Genomic DNA, 26797 nt, shown 5'->3' on the forward strand with positions numbered 1-26797 from the left:
GCATTTCTGGCTAAAGCTCTTTGTTTGGAAAATTGCACTATTTGGAAAGTAGGCTGGATTAATAAATATAATGAATTTTTATTGAAGGCTTGTGAATGTTCAAATTAGACTTTTTAATTAGCCATTGTACTTTTACTAAAATCCTTAATTTATTTTTGAGCAGTTCTTCAAAAGTAAATGTAAAATACACATAAAAACCAAGGTTCATAATGAACGTTTCCTAGAAATGACCACGTACTGTAAATGTTGAAACTTGGGAAGAATAATAATGGGATTGGGAAAAAAATTCTAGAAGATTTTGATCACCTCTTGCATGTAACTTTAAATTGAATATTGCACAATGAGACTAAATAATATTGTAAAACCTGAAGATCTTTTGCTGATTTTGTGGGTAATTTAACATGCTGCTCAAATAGTTGTCTGGGGAAAAACTACAGTAAAACTCTGATAATCTGCTATTTGATTGTTTAGAAAGTTGAAGATCTTGTTTCCTCAAGCCCTGATTCGCATACTTCCTTTCACACCCTGCCGCCCTGGTTCCTGTGCTCACTTTCAATTTATACTACCAATGCAACTTTTTTAAAAGTGAATTCAAAATGTTGGAATAACAGTCTCAAAAAAACTGCCAGTTCATCTGATTGTTTCGAGAGGGTTTTTTAAAAATTAAATGAATATTGTGCACTTTTTAATGGATTGTATCATCCAAATTAAAATGTCTTCATAAAGATGCTACAACTTGGATGTCATGTTGGATACCACAAACAATATAAAGTAAAATAGGTTGTGCTACTATGTTAAAATTGATTCATGGTTGTTTACTAAAATTTAAACCTGAGCCCAAGGTGGTTGTTAGCATAGATTACTACTGGTCTTTAAGATAGAAGGAATTTCATTAAGCATTTTGTGTAAGTCAGTTTAATTTTTATTAAATGGCTTGTAGAGATACTTCAACTAAGACAAATAATTTAAGTAAATATTTAAGTTTTCTGTTCCTTGAAATTAGGTTAAACTGTCCCTTTCATTCTCATACAAATCTGAACCAAACCACACAGTCAAACAATTCCCTCGTTGACCCAACCCTTTTTAGGTACAACTGAAAAGGTACATCAAAGTCCAGAGGTTTAATGAAAACACTGGACTGTTATGAAAACCTTTCTTCTTCCCCATAAAGATCATTTGTCTTCCTGCACATTCAGCCCAATAGGTGACTGTAGATTCACTCGTGTGGTTGACTCTTAACCTTGAAATAGCCAAATAAGCCACTTTAGTTCCCAGAATATTTATGGATGGACAATAGACTGGATCATGCTTGGCCCAGACTGCTGCTCAAGTTCACCCACTAAGTATTCTTGAAGACCAGAGGCCATCCTGGTGAAATAAGCAGTCCGTGACGTACAGTATGACCAGGGTTTGGATGGATCCTAAAACATTAATGCATTTCAAATGACTTGAAGCATTTGAATTATTTTTTTTATTTCAAATTCAAAGTGATAATCATTTTTTTTTAATTGTGAAATGAGGGCCTTTACAACCCAGATCAGTGACCTGTTCAAATGAATACATTGAGAGGGCTATCCAGCCACTCACCTCTACACAACTGAGCTTCTCTACGTGATTTGGTGCAGAGTCTCTCAGCAGAGCAGGAGGTCAAGTGATCCAGCATCAGACCTCCAGGATGTTCCTGACTTCTGTGTTGCAGCACAGGTGTGAGCCTCTGGTAAAAGGTAAGTTCATTCCACTGCATTAAATGTCAGATTTAACACCAAAACTGATGTTATAGAAACCCTACAAGATAATCAGTGGGTTTTTGTTGTAATGCTATAGCCATGCCCTAACTTGCGTCATGGGCCTGGATATTAGATGCATAGCAGTATTTGCGTTTGAAAATGTACTTGCTGATGAGTGGAATGTGAGGAAGTTGATTCCTTCATCAGGCCCGTATCAAATTACACTATAGTCATGCCAGTAGCTTTCAACCTGTGGGTTGTTTGAGAAGTTTCATGTAGCATCTTCTACACAAAACTTCTCTCACAAAGACAAATATTCCTGATTATAATAAACAAGTGATGTGAAAAAGTAGGTTGTAAATTTGATGGGGGTGGGGGGGTGGAAGAGAAGCAAATTCTCAGATGATGTTCCTACTAAAAGAACGTGAAATGTTTTTGATTCCATTTCTGAAAAGGTTCTCAAACCAGCAGAAAGTTGATTCAGCACACGTCCTTCAAACTTGAATACTTCTACTTTGCAGTTAAAGTCAATTTGATACATATAGTAGAAAAATATGCATTGCATCCTGATTTATATCAAGTGGAGACCATTCCATTCCAACAATAATCAGAATTTATTCCCAGAAACAAGTCATGAAATTCATTCTTGGTTCTTGATCCTCAAAAATATTCTGGATGGAATTTAAACTGGAGGTGGGGGAGGGTGTACTGCAGCACACAGTGCAAACATTTATATAAACCACCTTACAAAGTAAGGCATTGTCTGTGGTTCATTGTTCATTCCAGAATCTGATGGCAGAGGGGAAGAAGCTGTTCCTTGTGCCACTGAGTGCTCATCTTCAGGCTAGTGTACCTTTTCCCCAATGGTGGCAGAGTAAAGAGCCCCTCCTGGGTGGAGGGGCTCTTTGAGGAGGGAGGCTGTTTTCTTAAGACACTGCCTCATAGGTGTCCTTTTTGCAGTCCTAATAAGGCACAGGTTGTGGAAGTTGAGAGGATCTGTTGTAAGCAGATCATAACAAACTCCATTGTACAGAAAATCCTGGGAGAAGCTCAAGCTAAACTCTCATTGTGCTGTTGGCATTAAGTAAATAATTGTTTTTTAAAAAGTGAATGAATACAATGCTGGATTTCAGTGGTCCAGCTAAAATGGAAAGTAAAGGTGGTATGCAAAATGGTAGTGGGTCAGTACCTGGCTTTAAGAAGATTTAGGTATTGTTGAGGGGCAAAGGACATAAAGCAGGGTTCTGACCTGAAGCGTTGACTGTTCCCTCCTTTGAGGGAACAGTCCAGCATTTTGATATTTGCTCCAGAATTCAGCATCTGCAGTCTTTTTGTACTTCCATCTTTATAACACTGCTGTTAGTAGATGGAGGGCAGCAAGAGTGAAAATATAAGTGTGTGATGCAAACACTGGTTGCTGGAAGTGAATATGGGTCCAGTGCATCTGACAGTATCTATGGTGAGAGGAAAATAAAGTTGGGGTGAATGACCTTTCATGACAACTGGCCAGTCCTGGCACAAACAGGAAACGCTGATTATCTGAAACATTCTAATTTGTCTAGTGGGAAAATAAGATGATATTCCTCAACCTTACAATCCTAATGCAGAAAAATTAGTGTCGATTGGCGAGAAGGTCAGTATATCATGGAGGGATAAAAGGCCTGTTTCTGTGCTGCAGAGTGCTTTAACTCTGATGCAATTTTTCCTGATTCTGGAAGCCCAGTGCTGTATGGAGTAATTGGCATGTCTCCTCTTCACTGATTATCAACACAGACGCACCGCAAGGATGCAGCTTAGCCCACTGCTCTACTCATGATGCACCCATGACTGTGGCCAGGCACAATTCCAATGCCACCTCCAAGTCTGCCAGTGACAGTTGTCAGCAGAATCATAAATGGCAATGAGGAAGCATGCAGGAGGGAGATCGATCACCTCGTTGAATAGTGTAATGACGACAATCCTGCGGTCAACGTCAGCAAAACCAAAGAGATGATTGTGGACTTCAGAAGGGAGTCAGGGGAACATGACCCAATCTTCATTGAGGGCTCAGTAGTGGAACTTATAATTCCTGGGTGTCAATCTATCCGAGGATCTGTCCTGGAGCCTCCACGTTGATGCAATCACAAAGGTTTGCCAGCAGCTTTGTGAGGTGTCTAAGGAGATTCAGAATGTCACCGAAGACTCTCCTAAACTTCTACAGGTGGAGAGCATTCTTACTAGTTGCATCATTGCTTTGTATGGAGGTGCCAACTCGCAGGACAAGAATGAACTCCAGAGGGTTGTTGACTTGGACTGTGGCGTCACAGGCACCAGACTTCATCAAGGTGTCTTAAAAAAGCAGCCTCTTCACTCTGCTACCATCACGAAAAGGTACAGGAGCCTAAAGACGAGCACTCAATGGCACAAGGACAGCTTCTTCGCCGCTGCCATCAGATTCCTGAATAATCAATGAACCATGGACACTGCCTTATTTTTTATGCACTATTATTTTTGCTTTTTAAAATCGTCATGTCATAAGATGGTTATAATATGAACGTCTGCAACTGTGACGCTACCACAAAACACTGAATTTCATGACAATAAATTCTGATCTTGATGTAAGAATTCTCAGTGAACATTTTAACACCAGAAAGTACTGTAAATAACAAGGAATTGTGGCAGCTCACCACAAGGCAGGCGAACCGGCCCCGCTTGTAAGCCATACGGTGGAGCAGCCGGCCAAAATGGCGCTGTCGGGGGTTTCCCTTCCAGCACGAGGCTCAGAAACCTGCGCTGGGGGACCACGTGACGCCCGGGTGACGTCAGCGCCCTCCAGCGCGGTTCTCAGCCAGGTCTGGGCTGGGAGTATAAGTGCAGCCCAGCAGCCTGCAATAAACTAGTCTGCTCACTGAGCTCAACCCGTCTGGTTGCATGTGTTATTGCAGGACCATTGTGGCCGCTGCTACAATTGGTCTGTCCCTGACTGGTTCAAACGTCTTTGAACCCATGAACGAGCCTGGGATCAGTGCTATAGCCGTGAAACTGCCTGAATTCTGGGTTCAGGAGCCGGAGACCTGGTTCAGCCACGTGGACGCCCAGTTACACCTCTGTCAGATTTCATCCGACACGACCAAATTCTACCATGTGGTCGCTGCCACCCACCCGCCGAGGACAAGTATGAGACCATCAAGCGAGTGCTTACCGGGTCCCTCAGACTATCCAGACACCAGCGTGCCGCTTGGGTGCTGCACCTCGATGCCCTTGGGGACAGGTCCCTGATGGAACTGATGGACGAGATGCCTGGGGACATCCGACCGCTGCTGGTTCAGGAGAGTTTCACTGACCTGAGGAAGGTCGCCCAGAAGGCCCAAGAGCTATGGCTCATGTGTTTCTCGGAAGGCTCAGTGGTCCAGCAGGTCACGAGGCACAGGCATGACCACGCCAAGCCCGCCCCTAGCGCTGCGGTAGAGCACCCAGTCTCTGCAGGGGCCCCCAAGAGCATAACCAAGGCCACAGCATCCGCTTCAGGCCTCTGCTTCTACAAGCAGTGCTGGGGAGCCAAGGCTCAGAAGTGTCATCATCCCTGCTCATTCCAGGGAAATGACCAGACTGGCCGCTGTTGATGGCTGCGGCGGCTGGCCAAGGACACAGCCTTCTCTACCTGCAGGACTCAGTCAGTGGCCGGTGGTTCCTCATTGACATTGGAGCCCAGATCAGCATCATCCCGGCCATCGAATCCAGGCACCGACCTCGTGGACCTCCCCTCCGTGCGGCCATCACAATGGCAATCCGGACGTATGGAGACAAGATAGTGCACTTCCAGATCTGCCAACGGAATTTCACGTGGAGGTTCATCGTCTCATCCCACCCGACTGCCATCCTGGATGCAGACTTCCTCCTCACACACAGGCTTCTGGTGGATATTCGAGGTAGGCGCCTGGTGGACGCCCGTACCTTCCAGGCCGTTTGCCTCGACGCCTCCTGGTCGGAGCAACTGCAGATGGCCATGATCAGCACGCCCAGAGACGAGTTCCCGACACTCCTCAAGCCACAGTTCTCTGCTGTCTCACCGCGCTATGGGATGTTCCACCACATCCCCACCAAGGCCCGCCAGTTCATGCCAAGGCATGCCGGCTCCTATCTGACAAGCTCTAGGTAGTGAAGGAGGAGTTTTCGCACCTATTGGAGCTTGGGATCATTTGGCAGTCCGACAGCCAGTGGGCCTCACCGCCTCCACCTGGTCCTGAAAGCCTTCGATGGCTGGCGTCCCTGCGGAGATTATCGACGGCTCAACAAGGCAACCGTTCCTGACTGTTACCCTATCCCTCACATCCAGGATATTACGGCCAACCTGCACGACGCGAGGGTCTTCTCCAAGATTTTGACCTGGTGCGCGGATACCACCAGATCCCGGTGAATCCTGAGGACATACCCAAGACTGCCATCATCACCCCCTTTGACTTGATCGAATTCCTGCGCATGCCATTCGGGCTCAAGAAGGCTTGCGTCTTTATTTATTTGGACGACAACCTCATCGCCAGCAAGACCAACCTACATGCCCATTTCTCCTGGCCAACTTTGGCCTTACCATCAACCCGGCCAAGTGCCAGTTCGGGAAAGAGTCCATACAGTTCCTGGACCATACCATCATGGCTGAAGGAGCCACGCCCACCGCTGCAAAGGTCACCACTATCAAGGAGTTCCCACACCTGGACAGCCTCAAGGGGCTGCAGGAGTTCGCGGGTTTGGTCAACTTTTACAACCACTTCATCCCGGGAGCTGCACGCATCATGCAGCCGCTGTTTATCCTCAAGCAGCCAAGCACAAGACGCTCACTTCAAACCCAAAAGCCTGCACCGCATTAGAGGACACCAAGGACGCACTGGCGAAGGCCGCCCGCACACCGACCTGCATAAAGCACTCTGTCGATGCCTCTGCCACAGCCGTCGATGCCGTCCTGGAGCAGCAGGTGAATGGACATTAGAAGCTGCTGGCAATCTTCAGCCGCCTGCTTCGCCTGCCGGAACGCAAGTATAGTGCCTTCAACTGCGAATCACTGGGCATGTACCTGGCAGTGCGCCATTTCCGCTTTTTTTTGGAGGGGAGGACTTTTACCATTTTCACAGTCCACAAACCCATCACCCAGGCGCTTGTGATGGCAAAGGATCCCTGGTCGGCCCACCAGCAGCATCACCTCTCCTTCGTGTCAGAGTTTACCACCAACATTCAGCACAAGGCGGGGAAGAACAATGTGGTTGCACTCTCGCGACCGGCCATCTGCGCGCTGACGCTTGGCCTCTACTTCGACCAGCGCGTCCGGGACCAGGAAGCTGATGAGGAGATGAGGGCCTTCAAGACCACCATCACCGGCCTGCAGTTCTGAGATCTCCCGACTCCGAGCAGCGAAGGCACCATCCTGTGTGATATCTCCTTGGGCACCCCACAGCCAGTGGTTCCCCAGCAGTGGCATAGGCAGGTCTTCCATCACATCCACGACCTTTCACATCCGTCCATCAGGTCCACGGTCCGGATGGTGGTAGAACGGTTCGTATGGCATGGGCTGCGGAATCGGATCGCGGGCTGGGTCAAAACATGCACCCATTGCTAGACATCCAAGGTGCACAGGCACACCAGGGCGCCTGTACAAGAGTTCGAGCACGACCGGGAATGGTTCAGCCATATTCATGTGGACATAGTCAGGCCCTTACCCATTTCCCAGGGCAATCGTTACCTGTTTACGGTGGTGGACCACACCACTCGCTGACAAGGCAATCCCGATGCCAGACGCCTCCACTGACTCCTGCTCCCGAGCACCATTGCATGGTTGGGTCACCTGGTTTGGTATCCCAGCTCACCACCAGTGATCAGGGCGCCCAGTTCACATCTGCGCTCTGGGCACAACTCGCCAACAGGTTGGGGATCCAGCTACACCACACCACGGCCTACCACCCACAGGCCAATGGACTGGTCGAACATCTGCACCACCACCTTAAGTCGGCGTTCATGGCCCGCCTCTCCTGTCCCAACTGGACGGACAAACTGCCTTGGGTGCTCCTGGGCATTCACTCCACTCCCAAGGAAGATCTGCAGGTGTCATCAGCTGAACTGGTCTATGGTGCGCCGTTGGGACTATCTCGTGGGTTCGTCAACGCACCTCAATCCCCAACGGTTGCCGCACGAACTACTTCCTCACCTCAGGGCATGCTTGGACTCCTTCGAACCCCCACCGCCACCCAGGCATGGCACCCACCCGTCTCACGTTCCCGGCGAACTGCTTTCCGCGGAGTAAGTTTTTGTTCGGCGGTGCCTGATTGCACCACCTCTGCAGCGACCATACGAGAGGCCATTTAGGGTTGTACAGCGTTCCAGCTCGATGTTCACGCTGGACATAGGTGGCAGGCGGAAGCTGTTTACCATGGTCAGGTTGAAGCCAGCGCACCTTGATCCCACCGAGCCCGTGGTCTTTACCCAGCTCAAGAAGCGAGGCTGCCCGGCAAAAAAGGACTGGCGCCGGTTCTGGGTGGGGGGGGGGTGCTGTGGGGCGGCTCACCACAAGGCAGGCGAACTAGCCCCGCTTGTAAGCAATGCGGCGGGGCAACCGGCCAAAATGGTGCTGTCAGGGGTTTCCCTTCCTTCCAGCACAGGTCTCAGAAACCCACACTGGGGGACCACGTGATGCCCAGGTGACGTCAGTGCCCTCCAGCATGGTTCTCAGCCAGGTCCGGGCTGGGAGTATAAGTGCACCCCAGTAGCCTGTAATAAACTAGTCTCCTCACTGAGCTCAACCCGTCTAGTTGTGTGTGTTATTGCAGGAGCAGAGTAGCTGCCGCTATAGAATATCCATTTAATCATCTCAAACATGGATGTAAATACTTAACTGGGTCATTTATGGTATATGGAATAATTCCTGCCAAGAATTCACATTAATGAATACAAGGTATTACAGTATCTAATTCACCAATCAACTCCATCCCTCAAATTATGGCAGAGTTCCAGTAGCTGTTATCACACCCATTTAATTAAACACCAACACAAGAACTGGAGATGTGGGAGAAACTTAGCATATCAAGCAGTATCCATGGGAGAAATGCCAGTCAACATTTTGGTTTGTAACTGTTTTTCAAAACCAGGATGGGAGGGAGAGATGACAAGTATAAAATGTGGGTGGGGTGATCAGATACTGGACAAACAAAGGAGAGATGGGTAAGCAAAAAGACCTGGGTGGAGGGTACTTATTTAATAAAAAAGTAAAGGAGAAATGGAAAGTGGATTTGGATGGGGGTCGTTATGGCTATCCTTTGTAGTTGAGGATGATGGCCGTTGATCCCACCGAGTGAAGACACCTGTGCGTGTATTTGTTTAACATACTTGATGTTGCACTTCAAGATGCACATGATAATTCACAAATCAATCGACTAAATCCAACAACATGAAAATCATGATTGGAGATTATGGATTTATTGCAGCCTTTGTCCGCCTTCACAGTCGTTGAGTTCTGAGCAACTTTGTCTTCCTGTTCCATTGTCAAGGACTTGGTTAGATTGTTCTTTGACCTTACTGCTAAAGGTGACCCTACCAGGAGCAAATTTCTGGGCAGTGTCACTCTCGGGATCATAGGACCACACAAGCTTCACCACGACAAGGTGACAATTCCCGGAAAAGAAATGAGGGTGCAGGTTAACTGAAATAGGAAAATTGAATGTTCGCAACATTGGGTTTTGGGTTACTGACGAGGATTGTGATGTGTTGTTCCACCGGATTGTGTTTAGCCTTGCCTTGACAGTTTATGCCACCACTAATCTCGTGGCAGGGCTGTGCTCTCTTCTCCCATTACTTACTTCACCTGGTTTCTACTTTTAATTTTTACCTGTTCTGGGAAAAATGGCAATTTATTCAGCAATTGCTCCAATTTTGTTGTATACTGTACTGTATTCACTGCTCAGTGTGTTAACCTCTACACTTGGTGTGGGGTCAGAACTAACTATAACAGTTTATGGCATGGAAACAGGACATTTCGGTCCTTCAAGTCCACACCGGTTCACTCAAACAACTCTGCTAGATCCCCCCCCCCCTGCCTATTCTCCGCCCATAACTCTCCAACCCCCTCTTATCCATGTATATATCCAGCCTCCTCTTAATTGAAAGGATTGACTCTGCCTCAACTATTTCCTCCAGAAGATTATTCCATTCAGCCACCACTCTGAGTGAAGAAGCATCCTCTTTCTCCTAAAAGCCTGATTTTAAAAAAAATCCAGTCCCAGTCATCTTAGACTATTTCTTAGCATCCACCATAGATTTTTCCATAGACCTTCCCCTTTGTTCTCTCCTCCCTTAACTCTTGAATCATTACATCTCCCTCCAACAAAGGTTTATTGACCTTCCACAGATCTGTCTGACATGCTGAAAATATACTGGACTTCAATTTGATTACCCCTGAAAGAAAAAGTTGTTGATTCCAAAATGCTGAAGTTACCAGACAAGCTGCTATTTAAAGCAGAAGTGCTCAGGAATTTTCTAACAATGGAGAGTTAAAGACAGAGTCCAACTGTGTAGGGGAAACAGGCCTGACGGCCTGTGCTGGACAACCACCTACACTAATCCTGCTTCATTCTCTGAACATTCCTATCAACTTTCCCAGCTTCTCCAGTGTGGGGCAATTTACTAGAAGCCAATAAGGGAGAAAACTGAAGTACCAGAGCCCCCCCCCCCCTCCCCAAATCAGAATTGAATGTTGGTTTTTAGAATTGAAGCAGCAGCTCTCTGTTGGCACTCTGCCATCTTCTGCCTTGGAGAGGCTACATTATTGAAGGTAGTTAAAAAAGGAAATTTGAGGGCACCAGTCCAGAGGAGAAGATCACTTATAAACAGAGTGGTAGGACAGGCATGAGGGGACAACTGGCTTACTGCCAGTTTTTTTTGGTGCTCTTATAAATTGGAAGTTGTCAGTAAAAGTTTTGACTTTATTTAGACTTATCTAGCATTTCTGAAGTTCAGTCATTTATGTCCCTTAAGGTTGACTTTCTTAGCTACAAAGGAAGTTTGGGAAATACCCCTTAACCCAACTACTTCTACAGGTTCACCATTGAGAACACACTTGTTTCATGCAAGCTGCTCTGCTCAAAATCAGGGGCTACAAGTGGGTAGTGAATGCAGCTCAGAACATAATGAAAACTTTCCTCCCTTCTGTGAGCGCCAACTGCATCCCTGCTGCCCAGGAAAGGCCGCCAACATACCGAAAGACGTGTCACACCCCAGCAACACCATCTTATCCATCCTCCCAGAAGGGAGAAGGCAAAAGAGTGTGAAAGTGCGCAACTGTGGGCTAAAAGACAAGTTTGTTTTTCCTACAGCCATCAGGCTCTTGAATGAACCCCACAGCAGGACTCTCAAGCTGTCCTTGCTCTGTGCTAATTGATCTCTCTAAATCGTGCTATACGAAATGCTGGAGATAACAAATCAATTCGCAGAACTTTTCCTCATTGAGATACAAGATGCAGCATCCTTCCCTCGCCGACAGTGGGCGATAGATCCGGGAGGACTGCGTCAGGGGCAGATCACATGACACGGCTGCGGCTGGTAAAAAGCCGGAAGTCGTCATTTGCGGTCCTTTCTTCATCCGCTCGTCCAGCGAGGCGGATAGAAGCCGGAGTCTCAGCGCCAAACAATCCACCTCAATCCGGCAAGATGGTGAGTGGGCTCCCGGCGCACCGACCCCGACGAACTCGGGGCGTCGCCTTCATGGTTTTGAGCGCGGTATTGACGGCGGATGCCATCGGCCCGAGCTTGGACGCTGACGCGGGGACGCAGGACAATGGAGCCGCCCGCCATGACGGCTCGAGCTCTCTGCAGTGTCGGCGGCCTCCTTATCGGGCGGGGGGAGGGGGCACCGCCAGCGACCTCCTTATTGGCGGGGGGAGGGGGGCCGGCGTCCGCCTTATGGGGGGGGGGGGGTGAGGCGGTGCGTCACCGCGGCCTCTTTACCCCGGCCACTGTCGCAGCCGTCCTCTCTCCCCGATATTGGTGGGGCGCGGGAGAGAGGGCGTCGGTAACGCGCTCGGTAGCCGCGCCACGTGGAGCGCGCCCCCGTGCCGCATCGGTCAGCGTTCGCTCTCTTTGTGACGCCGGGTGGCCGTCACGTCCTACCCCTTTTCCCCTTCTCCGGACCCGCACTGCAGGCACCGGCCAGGACGCGGCCTCCTCTCCCCGGACCCGCACTGCAGGCACCGGCCAGGACGCGGCCCCCCCCTCCTTTTCCCGGCTGCGACACCACCTCCTGCCTTCGTTGCCAGTCTGAGTCATCACCCCGCCCGGAACAAAAATAGTCTTCATGGGAACGCTCCAGGGTTTTCGCCTGATCGCCTTCTTTTAACTTGCGGTCGACTTCTCGTGCAAAATAGCCCTGGGTCTGCACCTGAGGCTAAGTCATGGTGTGTCTTGCTTTGAGCCTGTCGGGATTATTGTTGTCCATGGGGCAGGTGGAATCCTGCGCTCGACATTGTGGTAACGTGGCGTTTTTAGCCAATCTGCGCCAGGGTCAGGTCAAAATCCAGATGGGACAAGGTGTTGGGGAGATTAGTGCAGAATCAGGATCTTGATTTGGCAGCTGGGCTGCTGTTCAATGACGTTGGAGGCTGATGAGAAGCGATGTGCGCTCCAAATGTCATCCCTTGGCTTTGAGCACGAAGCAATTATCTTTGCCAGATTTCTTCTGCTGGGGAATGCAGTTAGGACAGTTTTCAATGTTTAATTTTCTCTCACCCCTTTAGGTGAACTTCACAGTAGACCAGATCCGTGCGATCATGGACAAGAAGTCCAACATCCGTAACATGTCTGTGATTGCGCACGTTGACCACGGCAAATCCACTCTCACTGACTCTCTGGTATCGAAGGCCGGAATCATTGCCTCATCTCGGGCTGGGGAAACCAGATTCACTGACACCCGCAAAGACGAACAAGAAAGATGCATCACCATCAAATCCACGTAAGTAATTTGGATATTTGAATGTTGAGTCTTGCGGTTCGACATCAAAAACTTTCAAGTTGATGCCGTTCTTCGATTGTATCCCCTTTTCTGTGTTTGGTATGTCCTGGAAACAGGACCTACTCTGGTCATTCTCTCACCAGAATGTTGTTAACTTGCTAATTCCACTCCTTACCACAGCATGTGACATTGATTGTGTATCAAGCCAGATACCTATTTGTCTCCATTTTGATGCTGTAATTTTGCACCTTAGTTTTACTTTTGTGTTAATAGAGAATCTAATACTTTGACTTGTTCCTGAACAGGGCTATCTCCTTGTATTACGAGCTCAAAGGTGAAGATTTGGCTTTCATTAAGCAATGCAAGGATGGCAGTGGCTTTCTTATTAATCTAATTGATTCACCTGGACACGTTGATTTCTCCTCTGAAGTGACAGCTGCTCTGCGTGTAACGGACGGTGCGCTGGTTGTGGTGGATTGTGTCTCTGGTAAGAACTTTGCATTCGTCTTCCAGGACCATAAGATGCATTTTGACCATAAGATGCTTCTACAAGTTTTCTGGTTGCTGCGTGCAACCTTTGCAGAGTTCTATCACTTGATGGAATAGCTTCAACCTCACAATAGTAAGGATGATTGCTGCACCTTAAATTCAGTGGATGCAAATTTGAGCCTTTGATTAAGTTGGTATCCTTTCTTGTTTCAGGGGTTTGTGTGCAAACTGAAACGGTGCTCCGTCAGGCCATTGCTGAACGCATCAAACCTGTGTTAATGATGAACAAAATGGACCGTGCCTTGCTGGAGCTTCAACTTGTTCCTGAAGAGCTTTACCAGACCTTCCAGCGCATTGTGGAAAATGTCAATGTCATCATCTCCACGTATGGTGAAGATGAGGGTGGACCCATGGGTAACATCATGGTAAGGGGTAATTTGAATGATTGTGATATTTTTGCTGTAATCCATAATGACTGCCATTTTTGAATACTAAGTGCCAGACTGCACTGTTTTAGTTCGGCAGCTTGAAAATGGGGTATAAAGACTGTCACTTCTATAATGTCCTTCACACCCTTTTTGAAATCCAGTTTTTTGAGAGCAATTATTAAATTTAAATATACCGTTCGCAAACCCGTTCCACCCAATTGACCTGCAACCCCAGTACATTGTTATCCTTCAATTATTAGGGCCAATGGAATGTTCTGACTTGTCAACTGAATTAATAGTTTAAAGATTTGTAAAATGCTTCCTCTATGCCTGTTCTCTGAAGTTATTTTATCTCCTTTGTAAGGAACATAACTGCAACAATTTTCTTTTTCATTGGCTTTAGTGCAGTAGGTTATAAATTGAGCTGCCTTTTGCATTGATCTTCCACTTGTTCTTGCTACTTATATAATTGTAAATTTTCCAAGTATTTGAGGAGCTCAGCTGCAGAATATTACAGCCAGTAAGGGAAAATAAATTGTAGCGTTGATGTGTACTGGGAGCTTTGCCAGGTGTACGTTAATTCTTAACCCTGATAACTTTCCCAATGTATGGCTTGTGGGTAAATATTTTCTATTAATTCTATCTGGGAACAGCTGACTGCATGATCAGTTTGTCTTTGCATCTTTGTTTATTTCGCACTGCATAGGTTGCATGCTACAAATAAGCCTTTTGGCCCATGTTACAAACCAAAGGACCCCAAAACCCAGCAGCAATAGACATTCACCAAGACAAGTAGTTACTGAAACAAAAGTTGTTTTTAATTATCTTTAAACATGAAAACAGAATCAAACTTTAACTTATCTCTAGTAACTTAACTAACCCAACTTAACCCCCTTCTAATTCTAAGCGTGCATGTATGTAATATCTGTAAATTTAAGAAAAATTCTTTGGTTCACAGTTCAAGCTCACTTCTTCCAAGTTCACTGGTTGCAGGCAATTCTTGTACTGTGCACAGAATTTAACATGTATAAAGCTCACCCAGCTTTGGTGCTCAAAAGGTAAATGTTTACTGCTCAGGTTCTTCGTAGGTTTGCAGAGAGAGATTTGTTGTTCCAGGATTTCCACAACTGAGATACCACCATTAGTCACCTCACTGCCTTGGTGATGAAACTTCCCCTATCAGGGTTCTCTAGATGATAATCTCTTTCTTTCAGGCTGTCGCAGAGTTCTTTTCTGTTCCACTTATTCCAAGAGAAACATCAGACAGATGGCACTTCCAGCCATCCGCCACTCTGGAGTTTTTTTTTCAGTTCCAACGAGCTTCTCCTGCTTGTTTCAGCTGTGACTGTTCAGTTTCTCTCTCTTTCCTTCTGAGATTCCAACTGCCAGCCACATGTCCTTCTCTCTCTCTCTCTCTCTCTCTCTCTCTCTCTCTCTCTCTTTCTCTCTCTCTAGTTAGTCTTCTACTATTGATTTTAGGTAAACAGACCCAGGAGTGATATCTTTGAGTGAGCATTTTGCAGAAAGGTCAGAAGTCTCATAAAAATGTTCAACACAGACAACCTGTCTCCAGACCATTAATTTCGTGACATAATTTCAATTAGCACCTACTTGTGAAATGTGCATAGCATTCTCCATAGTTTCTGTAAAGTCACTGAATATGAATTCTTCACAATTTCAAATAAGATCTGTTTTAAAATGTGTGTATGTATGTAACCTACTCTAATTTTACCAATTTATCTCCCAAATACATCTACAAATATTACATCATACCCTTGCAACCATTTTGCTTATCCACACTGTCCTATATGTTGGCATATAGGACAAGCCTCAAAATTTAAAAATGTTGCCTCAAAATACGGGGTTGTTTTATATACTGGCTTTAAAATGACAGCAAAGTTTCAACACCACTGCCATCTTAACCCCCTCCCCATATCCTAGACCCATCCCTTCAAAATTTTTGTATGGGACCATATTTACAGTCGCACACTGTGGAGCATTGCCCATTCAGCAGGGCAAACCTGCGCATGTCCTGTTACCAACGAAGTCTCAGTGCTCTCTTGCCAGGTCAATCCGTCCAGTCCGACTGCTGTTGGCTTGTATAGAGTTTAAACAGCTTTAAACTGGAGCTGACAGTGGTTTATTTTTAAATATGCTAAGAAAATTAAAACCTTTACAGCGTAATTTGGTTTTACAACATCCACTCTCGTGTTAAGTGCCAGACCTTTGGGGGGGGGGGGGTGGCGAGGGTCATCCTATACAAAGGTTATAGCTCAAACCCTACATTTTAGGTTGAAAATATGGGGGTTGTCTTATACACCAGCATGTATGGTAATCATTGTTGCCAGGATTGTCTTTTATTACCTGCCCATTTTAAGTGCCTACCAAATTCTGACTCCACCTCCTATTGCAGGGTGTTCCATCTATCAGGGAATTACATTTAGAACCTCTTCCTCAAACCTGTGCCCTCGTTAACGCACTTCCCACATGGAAAAGATTCCAACTCTCCGTCCTATCTGCTTCATCTCACTCGTCTGATATTTTCATTGTCTTGTTTTCCTAGGTGGATCCAATTTATGGAACCGTTGGATTTGGTTCTGGACTTCATGGGTGGGCCTTCACCCTGAAGCAGTTTGCAGAGATGTATGTGGCCAAATTTTCTGCCAAGGGGGAAGCTACCCTTACTCCAGATGAGCGTGCCAAGAAAGTAGAAGATATGATGAAAAAACTATGGGGTGACAGGTGAGCTGCTGCAACTTCAATGGACAAGCCACTCGGCTCTTGTTTCCTCTTGTCAAAACCTTACTTCAGAATCTGGACAGCCCCTCTTGTTTAACTGTGATTGCAGTAAAAACATAAATGCTGGAAGAACTCGGATGATCTTGCAGCATCCATAGGAAATGAAGGGCAATCGCCATTTTGGTGAGTCCATAGGGGTCATTTACTGCGTCCTGTGCTCCTGGTGTAGTCTGCTCTATATCAGGGATACTGGATGCAAAGTGGGAGATAATTTTGTTGAGCACCTTCACTCTTTCTCCTACAACAGCAAGGACCCCCCCCCCCCCTTGGCCAACCATTTCAGTGCCACACTGAGATGTCCATGACCTCATATGCTGCCATATCTTTTTGTTCCATCTCAGGAGTCTCAATATTGACCTCTAATTTTCATTAATCTTTCTCTGCCCTCTTCCCCCATTTCTCAGCTTTCTCCTACCCTCTCACCTATTACGTCTTGCCTGTTAGCCTGTGCTCCTTCATCTCCACCTTTCTATTCCGGCATCTGCCTGTTTCCACATTCCTATGGAAAGGCTCGGGTTCAAAATGTTGATTTCTTTTGATTTCCTATGGATGCTGTGTAATTTGCAGTTTGTCTGGCATTTCCATGTATTGCACTGAACCCCAGCATATGCAGTCTTGCTAACCTTTGTTGAATATTTGAGTACCTTTTTTAATATTTTATGTAAAGTTTTTATATACATGTAGTTAATAAACAATATATAATAATAGAAATGTTTTAAAAGTTGTAATCACTATATTATGGTTATAATCCCTTCCCCCTAACCCTCCTCTCTAAACCTACCCCCAAAGAAATAGATATATAAGAAAAATAGTAATCTAAAAAAAAGCTTCAAAGATGGCTCAGAGAAACATCATCCAGTTCACAGAATTCCTACAGAATTTCTATAAACTAATTTAGAGAAGATTAACAGGTCTTGATGAATAGGAAGAACACTACTACATATTTATATCAAATTTGCAAAAATATATCTTATTTATTTCTCATTATATGTAATTTTCTCCAAGGGAATACACCTTTGAATTTCTGCATTCAATCTTCCCATAACCAAATATGAACCAGATTTCCAAGGAATTTCAGTATATTTCCTAAGTCCACCCAAAAGGTCTTGCCTTGCGATATGACCAAGTTGAATGCAAGAAAGTTCTCACCTCCTCACCACACCTAAAACATTGATCTGATACGTCTGATTTCATTCTATTCAATATGTTGTGGGTGTAAAAAAAAAAAAAATTATTGATCTAATCTATAATCTATAGTATTGGTCATATAATCTCGGCGGAGACCTGACCATCTTTGCTCATCTTTGCTCATCTTTGGAATTTAATAAATACGTAAGGAAATTCCTTTGGAAAGGTAAGATGTCAAGAGTCTCAAGTCTCTATAGAAAGGTTGGCTTGAAAATATGAATTGGGTGACCTACAGCTTCCTAATTTTAAGTATCACTATCAAGTGGCTCAAATGAGCCATTTTTAGGAGAAAAAAAACGGTGTGGGCTAAAATAGAATTGGATAAAATAAGAGAGAGATTAGCAGAGGAATTGTATATAAATAGGATTCAAAATTATTAGTTGGTGTTAAAGAAACATTGATTAATGTTTGGAATAAGATAAATGACGAAATTGGAACAAGAGGAGGTTTATTACCCAAGACGCCTCTGATTCAAGACTAACTTTTTCAAAGGATAATCAATTTTTAAATACTTCGTAAAGGGAGTCAGTGATGTCGTTTGAACAATTAAGGAATAAATGTGGAATAACTAGTAACACTTCAGTTATTTTTAATTGAGAGGATATTTAAGGGAAAAATTAGGTCCAGCTATGTCGTTACCTACTTGTTACTTTGGCTTGGCTTCGTGGACGAAGATTTATGGAGGGGTAATGTCCACGTCAGCTGCAGGCTCGTTTGTGGCTGACAAGTCTGATGCGGGACAGGCAGACATGGTTGCAAGGGAAAACTGGTTGGTTGGGGTTGGGTGTTGGGTTTTTCCTCCTTTGTCTTTTGTCAGTGAGGTGGGCTCTGCGGTCGTCTTCAAAGGAGGTTGCTACCCGCCGAACTGTGAGGCGGGTGGCAGGCACCAAGAGATTTCTTTAGGCAGTCCTTGTACCTCTCCTTTGGTGCACCTCTGTCTCGGTGGCCAGTGGAGAGCTCGCCATATAACACGATCTTGGGAAGGCGATGGTCCTCCATTCTGGAGATGTGACCTACCCAGAGCAGTTTGATCTTCAGCTTGCAGTGAGGTGGAAACTCTCATTAGGAGGGGAAATATTAAGAAATTTACTTCTGCAATGTATTATTACAAACAGGAACTCCTAAACATGGAGTTCATAAATTTAGACAGAGGTGGGAGTTAGATTTGAATGTTGGGATTGTTTTTCTGTGATCTTAAATGTTTACAGCAGGACATTCAAGTCCTACTCCAACCTTATGTTGTCAGGTTATCCTGCAGTTTCAGGGCAATCTTTATTTAGTCAAGATCATGCATTAGGGAGACTTCGACAACAGCTGCTGCCTGGTCATATTGATAAAACTATAGGGGATAAAATTGTTAGCTGTCTAAAACTTTCTTTTGAAACTGTTTCCAAAAGCTGAAAGAACATTTGATGTGATCTGGCTGTAGAATGATGGATTCTATATTTGTCCTATTCCAGGCATTTTGATCCTGCTGTAGGTAAATTTTGCAAGTCATCTACTAATACTGATGGCAAGAAGTTGCCCAGAACTTTCTGTCAACTTGTCTTGGATCCCATCTTCAAGGTGAGATTGCAAATCGGCATGGGAACAAAGAGGGTTTGCACTGAGCTTTGTGATGACTCATTTGCATTTTCTTCACTTTGACCTGACTGTTTAGTGATGATAACAAATGTCTGAAGCTCAAAATTTAATTATTGATTGGCAGTCTTTGTCCCCAATCCAATGAGATCAAATTTAATGAATATGAACATTGCACTGGTATTTTGTTGGAGCATAAAGTGGGTTTCAAGTAACATTGGGTGTTTTCTTCCCAGGTCTTTGACGCAATTATGAATTTCAGGAAAGAAGAAACTGACAAATTGATTCAGAAGCTTGACATTAAGTTGGACAATGAAGACAAGTCCAAGGAAGGAAAACCTCTCTTAAAGGTGAGTAGCTATTTCTTCAGAAGGCGGATAGAAATGGGCAATTTTTTCCCCCCTTTTCAACATTGGTCTATGCTGAGATTTGTTGTGATTTTTACAGTTCTCTGTGGGAGGAACATTCCTAGCTTTGGTGGGGGAGGGGAGGAGGTTGACAGCTTTTATGATTGATAGCTTCTTTTCTTCAAGATTTGTTTTTCTTTTTGGTCAGTACAGTTGATTGTTTCTTGTATCTGTAACATGGGTTGAAATGTGCATGTTCTGCAGGCTGTGATGCGGCGCTGGTTGCCCGCAGGGGATGCTCTTCTGCAGATGATTACCATTCACCTTCCATCACCAGTCACTGCTCAGAAATATCGCTGTGACCTTCTTTATGAGGGTCCTCCTGACGATGAGGCTGCCATGGGTAAGTTAAAGCTGTCCCAAGGCTATTGAGTACCAAATGGTCTACGTGAATTAAGTGACAGTAACTGTAGGTGATGCGGACAGTGGAAAAAAATCTTCCAGCAGTGTGCTAGTCAAGTCTGGTGCATGCTGCGAGGAAACTCAATTGTCCTATTCCAGAGTAGAGGCATACTCTATCCAGTATCCATCTGCTTTGGGGGTTGATTGCTTTTGTGGTTTTAGATTTAAAGGGGATTTTCACTTGCCAGTTTGAATATTTTCTTTAACGAATTTGAGCAGGAAAGATTTGCCTTGGACAAAAGATGAAATATTGTCCATCTTCTTGTGAACCATTTCCAAGCTCCCTTTAACTTTTAATCCACTGAATAAATCTGTGTGTACACCTCTTAATTTGGGTTTTAGTTTTATTTCACAATTAAATGCAATCCGTTAATTCCTTGTCGTCTCTGAACTTTGACAGCAGTGTCCTGGCTTATTCCACGCCTTTCATTATCTGAATTTAAATATTGCACAGCTGCTCTGGTTCAGATTTGTTTCCCCTGGATTTTAACTCTGTTCCCAGCTTTCAAGAAATATCCTGTATCTTTTGGCTCTTGATATTTCTCTTCCTAATTATGGTTTTATTAACAGGTAAATCTTCAAAGATCTTTCTCCTCACTCCTAAATCCTATCTATTGGTCTCTTACTCTTGGCTTGGTTCAAATTGTGTAAGCTTTGATATGTCAAAAGGTGGTCCCACAATTGTAAGACCTCGGTCTGCAGTAGTTACCCAGAAGGAAACTAGTTGCATTTTTTTTGGGTTTTTTTTGGCGGGGGGGTGGGGAAATGACTGAAAAAGTTGAACTTTTGTTCCTCTTGCAAGGCATCAAGAACTGTGACTCAAAGGGTCCCTTGATGATGTACATCTCCAAGATGGTTCCCACAACTGACAAGGGTAGATTTTATGCTTTTGGCCGTGTCTTCTCTGGTATTGTCTCTACTGGTCTCAAGGTCCGAATCATGGGACCCAACTACACTCCAGGCAAGAAGGAAGACCTGTACCTAAAGCCTATCCAAAGGTTGGTGCTTTAGATTCTTTTTGTGCTGCTTTAAGTATTGAAACTTGGGTTACACAATCTTGTGCCTTCAAAAGCTGCCTTATATTCATTAGTAGAAGCAACTGACACTCCTATCTTTACATTAAATGTAACAAAATCAACTGGAGCATACATTGCCTAAACCTTGACTGGAACAGGTTTTAATCAAGGATTTTTTTTTTAAAAAAACATTTGAGCTGATGTAACTATTCCAGTATTTGATCCACTACAAAGAATATTCTTGGGTTTGTACTTTAATTGTTTTGAGGGGAAAATAACTTGTTGCCATGACTTCCTTTTGAAACCCAGAACCATTCTGATGATGGGTCGTTATGTGGAGCCTATTGAGGATGTACCTTGTGGAAACATCGTAGGGCTTGTTGGTGTTGATCAATACCTAGTGAAGACTGGTACCATTACAACTTATGACCAAGCTCACAACTTGAGAGTGATGAAATTCAGTGTCAGCCCCGTTGTGCGTGTTGCTGTTGAAGCTAAGAACCCAGCAGACTTGCCCAAATTGGTTGAAGGGTTGAAACGTCTTGCCAAGTCTGACCCAATGGTGCAGGTAGGTTCTTCGTGTGGTTTTTTTTTTTGGTTGTTGATGGTTTTAGTGTGCTAAATCTTTCCTTGTCTGTTCAGTGTATTATTGAAGAATCTGGTGAACATATCATTGCTGGTGCCGGTGAACTTCATTTGGAGATCTGTCTGAAAGATCTTGAAGAAGACCATGCATGCATTCCCATCAAGGTAAGGCCCATCAGTTAATGTAGCATTTGATCTTGTTTGGAAACTTCGTCCGCTTTGTAACGGTACATCTCTTTTGTATAGAAATCTGATCCAGTTGTTTCTTACCGTGAGACGGTTGATGAGGAATCCAATGTCATGTGCTTGTCCAAGTCTCCCAACAAACATAATCGGCTGTATATGAAAGCACGGCCATTGACTGAAGGCCTACCAGAAGATATAGACAAGGGTGAGGTCGCTGCCCGCCAGGAGCTTAAACAGCGAGCCAGGTATCTCGTTGAGAAATACGAGTGGGATGTCACTGAGGCTCGTAAGATCTGGTGCTTCGGTCCTGATGGCACTGGTCCAAATATGCTGGTGGATGTGACAAAAGGAGTCCAGTATCTAAATGAAATCAAGGACAGTGTTGTTGCTGGATTTCAGTGGGCAACCAAAGAGGTGAGCTTATTTTGGACTATGTCCAAATAAATGGTCAAAACTTTGCTACAATTTGGGGTGGAGAGGGAGGGGTGGAGTTCCTCAACTTGCCAGTATGCAATGTCATTAACAACCAAATGTCGGGGTGAGTCGTAAGTCTGTTCAATTAACTGGATGTCTGATTGAAGCTGCAAAGTAATGTTTTCCATTTTTCCCCCTCTTCAGGGTGCACTGTGTGATGAGAACATGCGTGGGGTGCGATTTGATATTCATGATGTAACCCTACATGCTGATGCAATCCATCGTGGTGGTGGTCAGATCATTCCCACTGCCAGAAGGTGTCTGTATGCCTGCGTACTGTCCGCCAAGCCCAGACTAATGGAACCTGTCTATCTGGTTGAGATTCAGGTGTGTGACTTTGGTGAACCCAGTATAGTGATGCAGTTGTTAGCGCTTTGTCAAAATATTTTTAATATGAAACTGTGCATGTTAGTGTGATTTTTCGTTCATTCACCATAATTGCAAGTGGGTTGGTTTGAGATCACTAAAGGGACAGTGTATTTAACTCACTAACAGATGTTAATATCATTATCTAGTCAAATCCCTTGTGCTACTTTAAAAAAAAACTTGCATGTTCCTTGTCTGGCTATTAAATTACCTGGATTAACATTTTCACATATTCACTTCCAGTATACCATTAGTCTTGAGTCACCTTACTTTTTTTTATTGCAGTGTCCTGAGCAAGTGGTTGGTGGAATCTATAGTGTACTGAACAAGAAGCGTGGTCATGTGTTTGAAGAATCCCATGTTGCTGGCACACCCATGTTTGTTGTTAAGGCCTATCTTCCTGTAAATGAATCATTTGGTAAGTTCCTCTTTGTCCACCTGCAGATAGTGCGAAATTGCTTAAGTTGTTACATTGTGCTTTGGGATAAACTTGGAAAATTCCCTCCCATGGTCAGTTTTGATTTCTAGCTGCTACAATTTATCCTTTGGCCCTCTTCTATCATTAATTGAAGTTTGCACTGATCTCAGGAGCTGTCTAATAGATGATTGCATAACATTCTGCATTAAATTTGAACCTCTGAGTAGAATGTTTGTTAAAAGTAATTGAACCGGACTTGCTGTAATTGGTTTCTGTTCTAAAAATGGATGTAATATTTATGCAGATTTTGACTAAGAAACAAACTGATATTTGTTTCTTGTGCAGGTTTCACTGCAGACCTACGGTCCAATACAGGGGGGCAGGCATTTCCACAATGTGTCTTTGACCACTGGCAGATCCTAGCTGGAGATCCCTTTGATTCAACCAGTCGTCCATCCCAGGTTGTGGCTGAAACACGCAAGCGTAAGGGTTTGAAAGAAGGCATCCCAGCTCTAGAAAACTTCTTGGATAAATTGTAATGTTGAGTCACACATCATTGGATATCTGACCAACACGCCATTGGGTGGCTTTTTGAACTAATTAGTGAAGTTAACATTGCCAGATTAGATATGGTGGTGTATTGTATTATTGTCCCTTTGCAATGAGATTCACTTTAAACAAAAATGGACATCATAATGGCATAAATTAAAATAATGTTTACTTCATTTTTGGGTTCTTCATTGCATTGCTGTGTCAACATCATCTCATGCCATGCTAGCTAGATACACACTCATTTCTATCAAGTAACAACTGGTTACCTGTATTGATATTTATTCAGTGCTTGAATATTAAGCTCAGTGCTTTGAGTTGGGACAGTCCAATCAGGATCTGCGTTCCGAATATGAAACATGATGCCAGAATGGTATGCACAGCAAGTTTGTACAGCAGTGGGCTTTGCAAAATTGAAGGTCATTCTCACCAAGTTACAGACTGAAGGCTAATGATGTATGTAGTACTTTGGAAGTGAGTTTGTCATTAACATTGTGAAAAATGAAATGCAGTAAGTCATATTGGTGGCACGTAAACAATAAACTTTATAATTTCAGTAGTGTACTTGGTCAGCTTGGCCTAACTTTCCTTTTTGCATTGCCCAGTTTTTCTATCTCGTGACCCCATTGAGCTTGTGAACCATTTAACTGTACTGTTAATATTAATATAGTATTAACATAATGTTTGTCACTGTTCCGTTCCTTCCCCCAAGTTCACCCCGAAGTTTATTATTTTGGATTAAATGGTAACTTTCAGCATAAATTGTACACATTTTTCCCAATGTATGATATTTGAGGTTAATTTTACAAAGTGGGGTGTTTCAGATTTTTTTCCCCCCAATATCACTATTCAAGTGAATTCAAGTTGAGTTCAAGATGTAAGCCAAGAACGCATCCAAGTGCTTAGCAGATCAAAGTAAGTAGAGGCCTGCTGTGCTGTGGGATAGGAAATAAGTGAGTGGTACTGTGAAGATCAGGGAATTCTCTTACTCTCATTAATTGCCACATCACTGTTACTGGGAACTTGCTGTGTGTAAATTGGCTGCTGTGTTTCCTAAGTTAATGAGACTATATTTGAAAGTGTTTCATTGGCAAAAAACTTGAGCCGATGTGGAGATGAGAAATGATATAAATGGAAGTTTAAAGAAAATTAAACATTTGTGGCATTCATACTTATGGAAAGTCAATTTCTTTCAAAGTGGTTGATTTATGGGGTGGATTTTTGCTGTGAACCAGGTCTTGTATGGTTTAGACTTTTTAAGGTGGACCCTTAACAAGATCCCAGTCACAGTAATTGGAAGGTGGTCACGATCACTTAACTTCGCAAAATACCACAAAATTAATGGGGGAAAAAAACACTGCTGTGTGTTGCAAGTGGGGGAAACAAGACCCATTGGTTAGAAATTCCAGGTGTCTGATCATTTTCACTTAATTCTGTGCATTAGATATCTTTGTGCAGGAAGTCCACAATTACAGATTTCATTCGGACCTTGACCGAAATGTTGTGATTCAACACGAGCCTGCTTTCAGCTGATAAAATAAATCCAGGTTTTTCACAACTCCTGCCAAATGTTCAATGATTGGATATGTATACATTATGAAGAAAGGGTATGACAGTTGAAGCCATGCTCTAATGGAGGAATTGTTGGGAAATGCAAGAGGGCAGAATTAAAGAACGTTCTTTGGAGTGTTAATAGGGGTGAAAGATGAGGGAAGTACAAGGCCACTTTTAAGATAAGGTCTCAGTAATACCAAATGTAATTCTGTTTTGCCTTTTCCTGTGGCCTTTAACAGATCTGGTCCCATAATGCTGCTTTTGATCTTATCACTTTATTTCAAACTGGTTTCCCCACCAAAATTAATAAAGCCCTTGGCTGTCTTATTTTTTCCCCCCTTCTGTTTTTTACAGAATAATGAGGTTCTCCTTTCCATGCTTCTTGGTGCAATACCACCATCCTTGCACCTTTTCACTATTGTAGAAATTTCCATCTGAGATGCTCTGATTTATTTCAACGCAACTGCACATCACTGCCCTGTGACTTAGCAGGAACTGTTTTTGACTTTTTTTGTGCAACTTTTAAGATGAAGCACAGGTTAACAATTTTGAAAGTAGCGGCTGCAGTGCACTGTAACTGTGACTGGGGAAAACAATTGCTGATTGCCTGTTCAGTTCACAAGCAAGACCAGATTTCCTGTTGCTGGTCGCCTCAGTTCTCCAATCCATTCCCATTGTCTTGCACCATTCCAAAAAAGCTTGGTGCAGACTTCTTACTACATCTATTATACCCTGAAAATAAAAGAACTCGAGTGCTGGAATTACTCACCATCTCGGGCTCTCACCATTTCCAATTCACGTCGTTCCCATCTGGACTCGAGTTGGAATTGCTGAACACTTTCTATCTGTAGGTTTTTTTCTTTGCCTTTCCTGGTGGTACATTCTTGTTTGTACTATTCAAATTGCCTCCTCATTTGCTCCCTCCTTGAGCAGCTTCACCCTTTTGTAATTCCTATACATTTTCCTTTTATTTTTAGAATCAGGTTATCACAAAATTCATGTTTCTCAATAGCATTGCAAATGTTTCTATAGATTACATTAATAAAAATAAATTGGCACCAAAAAAATAAGGTGGTGTGTGGTGCATTGTCCAGTCAGGAATCTGATGGTAGAGGGGGTGAAGCTGTTTTTGTGCTGCTGGGTGTTTGTCTTCAACCTCCTTCCTGATGATAGCCTGTGAAGAGAGCACGGCCTGGCTGGTACGAAGATAGAGGCTGCTTTCTAGAGACATCGCCTCTTGTAGATGTCCTTAATGGATTGAAGATGTGTCCGTGATGGAGCTGGTGGGTTCACAACTTTCTGTATCCTCTTCATGTCCTATTCATTGGCTCCTCCACACCAGGCAGGGAGTGATAGAACCAGTCAGAATGCTCTCTGCAATTAAGTCTTTGGTGACATGCCTGACAAAAGTATAGCCACTAGTGAGCCTTCTTCATGTTTGCATGGACATGGAGGCCCCAGGGCATATCTTCAGATATGTTAATACCCAGGAATTTGACCATCTTAACTGCTGCTGTTCCCTCGATGAGGACTGGTCCGTGTTCTGATTTCCCCCCCCCTCCTGAGTCCACAATCGGCTCTTTTGCTAACTCATTCGTAGGTTTCCTCATTGCCGTCTGATTCTGCCAAATGACTGGTGTAATTGGCAAATTTTTAGATGGTATTTGT

At 44.1% G+C, this 26797-nt stretch overlaps 1 protein-coding gene and 1 non-coding gene across 3 annotated transcripts; both read left to right on the forward strand.

The window, feature by feature from the left end:
• Positions 1–11249: 11249 nt before the first annotated feature.
• LOC138758916 (elongation factor 2) lies at positions 11250–23751 on the forward strand. Of its 2 annotated transcripts, none has more exons than XM_069928527.1 (15): positions 11250–11393; positions 12473–12687; positions 12993–13174; positions 13390–13601; positions 16168–16346; positions 19052–19157; positions 19409–19522; positions 19784–19922; positions 20784–20979; positions 21307–21565; positions 21640–21747; positions 21829–22182; positions 22387–22569; positions 22894–23026; positions 23372–23751. In XM_069928527.1, exons 1-15 carry the CDS (start codon positions 11265–11267, stop codon positions 23563–23565), a joined length of 2703 nt encoding a protein of 900 aa, XP_069784628.1. In that variant the 5' UTR covers positions 11250–11264; the 3' UTR covers positions 23566–23751. The 2 variants fall into 2 exon arrangements, with proteins under 2 accessions (XP_069784628.1, XP_069784629.1); XM_069928528.1 differs by lacking the exon at positions 11250–11393 and adding an exon at positions 11920–12133.
• Positions 19203–19273, forward strand: LOC138759735 (small nucleolar RNA SNORD37). The gene has a single exon (XR_011355064.1). It is a non-coding gene; the product is annotated as a small nucleolar RNA SNORD37 (small nucleolar RNA).
• Positions 23752–26797: the final 3046 nt, after the last annotated feature.

This window comes from Narcine bancroftii, chromosome 3 (assembly GCF_036971445.1).
Source record: "Narcine bancroftii isolate sNarBan1 chromosome 3, sNarBan1.hap1, whole genome shotgun sequence".
NCBI lineage: Eukaryota > Metazoa > Chordata > Chondrichthyes > Torpediniformes > Narcinidae > Narcine > Narcine bancroftii.